The sequence below is a fragment of the Megalops cyprinoides genome, chromosome 10, assembly GCF_013368585.1.
Source record: "Megalops cyprinoides isolate fMegCyp1 chromosome 10, fMegCyp1.pri, whole genome shotgun sequence".
Taxonomy (NCBI): domain Eukaryota; kingdom Metazoa; phylum Chordata; class Actinopteri; order Elopiformes; family Megalopidae; genus Megalops; species Megalops cyprinoides.
In genome coordinates, this window is record NC_050592.1 from 9,514,214 (window position 1) to 9,523,056 (window position 8,843).

Sequence of the window (8,843 nt, forward strand, 5' to 3'; positions counted from 1 at the left end):
CTAGTGGTTTTTTTCATACCTGCTCTGTTACATAGTTATTTTACAGTTTACTGCTATAAATTATTTAAATTTTGCATCTTGACGCTTAGAGAACATTCAGGACAGCACAAACTTCGTAATGGGTATCTGAAGTTTAAAATAACTGCATCAGCTGTCCAAGAGTACCTGCTGCCCGTTAAGGCCCTCGGCTGCTTAGGGACACAGCACTGTGGGCCGCTGATGTGTTATTTCAAACCCTCAGTGTATCTCTGGTTTGTTAGGTAACATTAATCCAGCAATCAAAGAGCTGGGGGTCTCGTTCTCGCTTTTCCACTCAGAGCGCTATTCCCTCTTGGTATTTTAGTTCCCTCTTCATGGCAGCTGAAGCAAGGGGGTGCATGGATTTTTGTATCTTGGGTGACTTGTGGGGGATTTGTTTTGGAGGAGTAGTGAGTTTGTCTGGAATCATTTTAAAAGCTTTATGATGTCTTAAAACATTGCACCTATATCACTTTAGCGTTTTATGAGTGTGCATCACTTTTTTCCTTTTCTCTCACTCTCTTCCGCCCTTACAACTCCCCCCCCCCCCCCCCCCCCCTTGTGGTTGTGCTGAATGCAAGATTTGCTTTCATAATCATCACCACAGAATCGACAGTTCCAGCCTTTCTTGTAAGTACCAAAATATCACATTTATCCGAGTTAATTCGTGTAGAATTGACAGGTTGGTTTGAATTTAGGGCACTTAATGTTAAAGCATAGGGGAAGTTAACAGTTCTGTGTAAAGAAAGATTCATTCGAAGTCCATCAAATGTGTGCCACCCTCTTGCTTTGGTAGAATTATAATGCATTATAATATAATATTATAATGCTGCATCCCTACTTAAGTGTAGAAAACCGCAGTTTAAAATCCGTGTGAATTGATGAGGACAGACTTTATTACCTTAGCGACCTTAAACTTGGCCGACATGCACCTGCGTGCTAAAATAGTGCTATGTGTGACAACACTTAAGTGTGTGAACGTCCCTGTTCAAATAAAATTCTAAATACTGGCCTATGTATATTTAATGTTTGTTTTAAACTTATTTTAAACTGTGCGTATTGTTATTGTTATATTTATTCACTTCTAATGCGAACATTTTGTGTCATCCTACTGAAGTAAAACTAATGTTTGTAGGTCTTGCTGCATGGCTATATATTGGAAAGCCCCAGCGTAAAGTCAGTTTTGAATAAGAAAAAAATAATAAAACGTTTAGAAATTGTTCTATTTCAACATAACGATAACGAAAAGGATACGAAAGATAATTAGCGCTAGCTAGTACGTTAAAATAGTTGAGCAGTTTGGCAAAGGCTGCATTCACGCTGAAAATAAAGAGAGAAATATATATTTTAAGGGGCAGAAATTGGCCGTATATAAAAAGAGAAGAAACAAAGTTGTCATGATACCACTTAAGGGAACAAATAATAGATTTTTGTAGTATTTAATCAATAATTGAGTTACAAAAACAATTTATGTTTTATTTATTTAATTTATTCACCAAACATATAACAGCAATAGTAACACAGTGGCATAGTTCATTGATATACTGATATAAATTGAAATGAAATCTTCAAAGCGACGTATGTATGCTTTTCAAGGCTGTATAAGACGGCAGTCTTTACCGTGGTACGGGACAATTTACTTAAAAGATACCACCAAAAACAATTGTTTCAAAACTATTCCTTAACCCTACGTCACTACCACTGTGTCGGGACATATATTTTTCTACAGTAACTTCACAACTATGGGAACATTACAGAATACGTTTATTTTCACAGGGTGAACCTCATCAGGTTAGGCCTTTTTGGGAGTTTCTTGAATAAACTGTTTTTTAAGTATTTCATCTAATATGGATATTCTCGTTTCACAACACTGATAGCAGCACAAAATGGCACAACTTAATGTGATCTTAATGTAATGCAGAGATGTTGTCTGTATTGCTTGACAATGGCCTAGACTCAGAGATAAAAGAAATGGAAATGTAACAATCTGTAATGCTTAAATTAAATTTGATACAAAAAGTTAAAAGCATGGGTTTTGAGCCAATGCCTGTTGTCTGAAACTCAATTAATTTTTTTTTTAATTAGTTGGTTTATTTATTTTGGTTTAATTATTAATTGTAGTTAATCATGAGAGACAGGTTAACTGAAGGAGTATAGTTTTTTAAATTTCTACAAATCAGAAACATGAGTTTGATATAAAATTCTCCATGATATAGAAGTCTCACTGTGGTAACTCCCATATTGACAGTTCAATATAGTGCCATTAAACATTGGAGGTTCATGTTTATTGCGTACACACCACAATATTTGTAGTATTCATATGAGACAATGATTCTTTGCTGTTGTGTGTTTTTTTACACATAAAACTGGTCTCATTTATAATACGATTGAAACTTTATTCATAGTGGTAGATATGATCGTTTCTGTGTCATTTGCAAGTACACACAAACATTCACACACTGTGCATTAAGATCTTGACTTGCACCTACGTTAAAATGGCTGTCGCAACAGGCAAAAAAAAAAGCCACCATCTGAGATCCATCACATTCATCAGTTGTATGGCCTGTCCTGTTATATCTTCATGTGCCTAAATTTAATGTTGTTACTTAGGAAGTGGATGAGTGAAATAAATTTTATATAGCTGTATAATAAGTTGTTGTTAAAATCCAATAAGAATTAGTTTGATGCTGAAAATATGTTAATGAAAATAGAGAGAGAGAGAGAGGGAGACAGAGGAAGAGAGAGGCTGCAGCTTTGAGTTCAGACCCACCAGAAATTTCTTTCTTTGAGGTGAATCAAATGTGCGAGTGCGAGTACAGCATGTATTCTTAAAATGTGTTTAACATGATATGTAGGCTTTTTACATAAAAACATCCGGCTATTTGTAACTGCTTTAGTCAGTGTTAGTTTATGCTGTATACATTGCATATCTGTATAAAGTAAATGTAATGTCTGTTTTTTTTCATCATTCAGATCTCTTTGAGTTTCGTTTGATTTGAAAGAAAATGCCGAATAGACAGACCTGGCTTTGGAGTGTCTTTGGTGAGTCAAATTAATAAAAAATGAAATACTGAAAGCTGTTATATTTTGTATTCATGTAGTTTCTAACCACTACCACCATAACACTATAAAGGACTCTGGAGCAGAGCAGAGAGTCACAGAGAGTCAAGGTGCTTGGTGGATACAAGGTACACAACTTAAGGAGAAGCATAACAGTTGCTTGTTGGAAATTCATTGTAGAGAAAAGTTTCTTTATGTAAACCTCTAGGCACAAAGCACGTTTGCAAAAACCACAAAAGTGTTACCACTGTAGCAGCTCAACCTGAATTCAACAGAGCCATAGAATTCCAGTAGTTATACTCTAGTAATTATAACAACCAGTTGTCAGTTTTCTTTAGTTATACTTGAGGTAACTGAATTTGAAAATTAGCAAAGAGAATAATTTAATTTTCAGTATGTCACTCAGTATATCACTATATATAATTATAGACAGTTATACATTTTGAGAAAAAAAACTATCATGCCTAGTACATTCATTTTGGTTTCAGCCTTCGTTTAGCACTTTTAGCTGGTCTACATTGATCATAATTCTTGGTAAAATTCAGTGCATACATACTGGAATCATACCTTCACTTAGCACATTACATTACAAATCTTACTCTGCACCCTACTCTGTGAGCTATGAATGGATAGTAAACAGTTTTGCTATTTTCACTGAAAAAAAGTAAACCTAAATGGACTTCTAAGTTAGGGACTGCAAACGTCCAGCAGAAAATAGCCATTTTATTATGTAATGTCAACAAAATCAGCTGTTTTCTGCAAACTGTCAGCATTTCCTGTAGAACTGTAGCAACAAGCAGCAAGAGATCTGTGACACAAGACATGTCAGTTGCAAAAGAAGCAAACGCCAGGCTGGGAATGCTAGCAGAAAATCAAGGCTTTCTTTAAATGAGGCAAGGTTTTATTTTAATCCATCTGCAAACAGTGACCAATTAGAGGTAGTGGAAGCAGGATATGTGGAAAGAAATGGTCAGGTTTCTTGACGGGTGTTGGCTTTGTGTGTTCTGTGGTTTGTGCTTCATAACATTGTAACACTGATGTCCCTCCAACATTACCTCTCCCCTTCTCTCCCTTTTTTCTCTCCTGTTTTTCTCTCTCTCTCTTGTATGTTCTCCCTAGTCTCTCTGACAGTGCTGTGTCTGGCCTCAGTAAAGTGTAAGGTGTTTTATGTGGAGCTGGGAACGCCTGTCACACTGGACTGTTATGACCGGCCAGTGGTCACCGAGGTGGAATGGATGCATGAAACAGAACGGATTTTAAAGGGGAGCTTGAATGACGGGAAATGGTACAAAGGTGATGCAATTAAAACAGCACTCCAATGCAGACATGTCAGCTCCCATGCAGATTACTATGGAAAGAAGGATTCAAAAACTTTATAAACTGTATTTGAAAACGTGTACAGAATTAAGAATGTTATAAATACACAGACTACTTTAAATAATTTATTTCTGAATCCATATAATGACAAAGGATTCATTTCTGCTGCTTTGAAATTTGGCCAAAAGGATGGCAAACAGGGTTTGTTTTTTTCATGTATTACAACACATTTCTTTTATGTTTTCAAGGTGCAGTGAGGAAAAATATTTTTTCCCAACAGTAGTCTTGCACTGTCATAAAAAAAAAAAAAAAACAATCCATAATGCAGTTGTGGGTTTAAAGTTGTGTTGCATTGATTTCAGGTAGCTCACCTGTGGCTAGTAGAGCAAGGCTCATTGGAGGATCCTTACATATCAAAAACGTGGAGAGGGCAGATTCTGGGCTTTACAGATGCAATGCTGTGATTAAAAGTATGGAGCACAAGCTTTATGTAGTAACAGGTAAGGCAGCGGGTGGCGTAAGTGTGTATGTGTGTGGAAGTCTAAGAAAATGTCCTCACTGCTGCCATGACCCCAACCCTCAAACCACCACGCCTGTTCCTTTTTCTCAGTCTCATCCAGCCCCAGTGGTCCCTTCCTCGAGTCGAGCAAGGTGGAGCTGCGTTGCCAAATTGGGGGAGGCTCCACCATCAAGCCTGCATGGCTGCGGCCCAAGGACAAAATTGCTGTGATGTCAGAGGAGGGGTCACACACCCTGCATTCTGTGGCCCTCTCTGATGAGGGGGAATGGGTGTGTCAGATTAAGGACGAAGAAATAACAGAGGTTGGTCTGAAGATAACTGTGCTAGGTACGCAAGCATAACGTCACCAAACACTTATCTCATGTCACATTCTTTTTGCGGGAGTCGGGTCACCTTGTCTGTACGGTTTGTGTTCACCCTGTTCTGTGTCCATCTCTTTATCTCCCTCTCTCTGACTCAGGTATTATGCCCAGCTCCAATCTCACAGTCAATGAGACGGACTCTGTCCTCCTCCCCTGTGTTCTCTCCAGCCCTCTCTCTAAATACGTCTATAAAGGCTTCCAATTTCAAGAGGGAGGTTGGGAAAAGATATCGCCTGAGTCTGTCCATCTCCTTTCTCTGTGGATGGAAGGCTCGGAGCTCTGTTGGAACACAACTGGTGTGCGGAAGAAAGAATTGCAGTTCTCTTCTAAGAAGTTAGGCACCAACCTCTCTCTGACGCTGAACAATGTGAGTTTTTATGTGCTTCAGGAACACTCTGTCTCTGTCACATCAATAAAGGTCATTTGAATTGAATCTGGATTGAACTTATGTTCTCAGGCCCTCCTCCTCTCTCTGTTCCACCTTTCTGTGGGAAAGGGGGAAGAGAGAGAGGATCTGCATCTTCCACTCTCTTTGCTCATTATGCAATACAGTATGAATTATTCTTATGCAAAGGGACTGGTTCCTGTCAAGGGCCATTATTACTACAGCAGAGCAGAGCAGTACACTGCTGTGTTCACACAACAGTATCACAGCATTAAATCACCAAGATTTTGCCGTGAGACCATTGCGGAAACAAGGATCTGTACTGCTCAATGTACAAACAGAATGGTCCACCGGGGTTGATAACCTTGGCTTGCAAATGATGCCATGTCCATTCTGTCTGACAGGTGAAGATGCAGCACGCTGGCCAGTACCAGTGCTCACTGAAATTCAAGGACAAAGAAGCCCTGAAATTTCAGGTGTCCCTAGAGGTCAAAGGTCAGCCTGGTGGCTCAGCCGTTGCCACTGGCACTCATGGTGACAGCACTCATCTTGCTGTATTGTAACCATACGACAATGTGACAATTTTCTGATTGCTGCATTTCCCAGCTGTGGCCCTTACTGTGTGTGTTTCTTGTCTTCTCCCCCTTGTCGCTCAGGGAATGGGTCCATAAAGGGTCCCATGTTCGGCCTTAACCTGTGGCTCTGGGTGGCGATCGGCGTGGGCTCTCTGGTTGTGATGAGTCTTGTTACCACCGTTGTTTGTTTGTATCACAGACATAAGATAATGAAGGTAAGAGAGTGTGTGTGTGTGTGTGGGGGGGGGGTTGGAGGAGTGTGAGAGTAGCGGAAGTAGGATGGGCATCATAGATGGTTTCAGTTTATAACAGTGACAGAGTGACAGCACTTCCTGGAGTTGAGAGAGAGAGAGAGAGAGGGAGATAGGGCAGGAGGAGGAGAGAAAGACAGTGTTAGGGGAATGAACCTTAACTTCTCTATACCTTGCAGAAGAGACGGAGGCAAAAACAGAGGTCATTGAGGCAGCGCTTGACAGACAGAGACTACTGCCAGTGCAACCGGTAACACTCTTGAAGCAACCGTAGCATCCGTAATCATGCACGCATGCAGAATTACCATACCCCAAAAATGATGTTCATGATTGCCACACAGTGACTATATAATGCACAGCGTAATGTGGTCATAACAGGATAATTACAACATGATGTTATGTGTTTCAGAAGTGCCAGGGGCCAGCCAAATGGTAGTCAGAAGTCGACATGCAATAAAGGACACCAGCTTTGAAGAGGGAGAGAGAGAGACTGATACAGAGGGCAGGAAGTAACTCATAATGGAGAGAGACTCAGAAGCATGTGCTTTCCTGTAATATAGCACTTATGTATGTGGTTTTTTTGTATTGCTGATATCAGTATTAACCTTTGCGCTTATATTATCTGTATTATGTTAGCATTCCTGTGCATTTATCTCAATAAACAGCCTTTTTCAAATTAAATATAAAAATGGTCAAGACTACTAACACAGAATCTGACAGATTCTCAGTGAAATTGCATTCTTCAATTGAAATTCTGCCACCCTAATACAACGGATTGCAGCATTCATTTTAATTAGAGGAAGGAAAAACCTCTTACATTAAAACTGAAAAAATCTGAACTGAAACGCACCTTGGTCTCTGCGAACAAGATTGAATCATGCTCTGTTGAGCTAACCACCTCAATTATCTCACTCAAAATAACCCAGCAAGATCATTCTTTGTTATTATGAAGTATATAAACTAAAATTGGTGATAATAACACGATTATTTGGTATATGCAAGACAATGGGAATGCTTACCCATGTTCCCTCAAAGTAAAGCTATATATGGAGGTCGAGAAAAATGGACTGAGTTTTAGTTTACAAATAACAGCAAAACGTTAACAGCTTTTTCAGATTTTACAGCCTTGAACTGTGGCACTCACAAACACCTAAAACCCATTTTGTGCTTTTTCTTAATTTAAATTTATTGTGTTTGTTCATTTTTCTTTTCGTTTATGGTAAGCCATACCCTTCCCTGGCCTGAAACTCTCACTGTCAGGTGTGTGCACCCGCACACACACTTCCTCTCTGTCATACACTCAAACTGGTGCAAAGGACTGCACACAGGTGGGTAAATAAAATTATGTCATTGGGAAACACACGACGATTCACACGGCACCACAGACAGCCATGAAACAACGTTAAAGTGTTGTATTATGTATTCATGTGTGGGTAATAACGTAACCCTACCATACCAAAAGTAAACAAAAACATTTTTATTGAAAAATTGAACCTGTATCTTTTGGTGTAATATATGACCTTTGTTTACAAGAGGATGTGGAGAATACAATTGAAAATGATCAAAATTACAATGAAATAGTTTCTAACTTCTGGTGCCTTAGACAGGAACCCAAAACACACACCAATCTCAAAAGCAATTGTAAATGAACAGCAAAAAATGCTGACATATAAGTTACAATAATATCAATATATATATTAATATATTCTTAACGCAATCACAGAATCACAAAGGAGATTCACCTTCCCTCCTCTCAGAACCACAGATGATAATGAGTGAGTAATGTGGAAGAAGGGGCACTTCATTCTGCCCTATAATAGCCACAAAGTAAATTCATTTTTGCTCCCCTCTTTCTCTAGCTGTGTGTATTTATCTCAATCTTTGCCAAATCCCCTTTCTTTCACTTCCCCTCTCTACCACCAGTTCCCTCTTTCTCTGAAAAATCACACAATCCACCTCCTCCGCCAAACCACTTGGAAAGTAAGAACAAGAGAGACAGGGTGGAGAACCGAAGAAAGACAGAAGCGCAATGCTGCTGCAGTTGTTTGGAGGTTTTGGTGGCGAGACAGAAAAAGTTGTTTTTGAACTATAAGATAGATACGCTATACAACAGCATTCTTATAATGTACTGTCTACATGCCATTACATACATTGTAGAATGCTGTTCTTATGATGTACTGTCAAGCCATTTACTTGTTTTGACAGTAATTGTTTTAGTAGTTTCTTACTAAATATGTTCCCTTGATTATTAAAGAGGCATTAACAGTTATATACAGAGATTTTCTCTCTTCTCCATTTTCCTTTAAAGGGTTTGTTTTCATATGTACCGCAACAAGTATATAACACCCTAGAATC

General features: G+C 39.0%; 1 protein-coding gene across 2 annotated transcripts; it reads left to right on the top strand.

Moving 5' to 3' along the window:
• The first annotated feature begins 623 nt into the window (after positions 1–623).
• Positions 624–7,126, top strand: cd4-2.2 (CD4-2 molecule, tandem duplicate 2). 2 transcript variants are annotated; one of them, XM_036538224.1, is made up of 10 exons: positions 624–648; positions 2,992–3,060; positions 4,198–4,371; positions 4,758–4,895; positions 5,006–5,242; positions 5,376–5,644; positions 6,067–6,196; positions 6,319–6,452; positions 6,668–6,738; positions 6,898–7,126. In XM_036538224.1, the coding sequence occupies exons 2-10, from the start codon at positions 3,024–3,026 to the stop codon at positions 6,959–6,961; spliced, it is 1,254 nt and encodes a 417-aa protein (XP_036394117.1). In that variant the 5' UTR covers positions 624–648; positions 2,992–3,023; the 3' UTR covers positions 6,962–7,126. The 2 variants fall into 2 exon arrangements, with proteins under 2 accessions (XP_036394117.1, XP_036394118.1); XM_036538225.1 differs by having other exon boundaries at positions 6,067–6,157.
• Positions 7,127–8,843: the final 1,717 nt, after the last annotated feature.

Coding starts and splice junctions, on each gene's coding strand:
- cd4-2.2 (XM_036538224.1), top strand. CDS start 3,024: ATGCCGAATAGACAGACCTGGCTTTGGAGTGTCTTTG. Junction 3,061..4,197: donor CTGGCTTTGGAGTGTCTTTG/GTGAGTCAAATT, acceptor TGTTCTCCCTAG/TCTCTCTGACAGTGCTGTGT. Junction 5,243..5,375: donor TCTGAAGATAACTGTGCTAG/GTACGCAAGCAT, acceptor TCTCTGACTCAG/GTATTATGCCCAGCTCCAAT.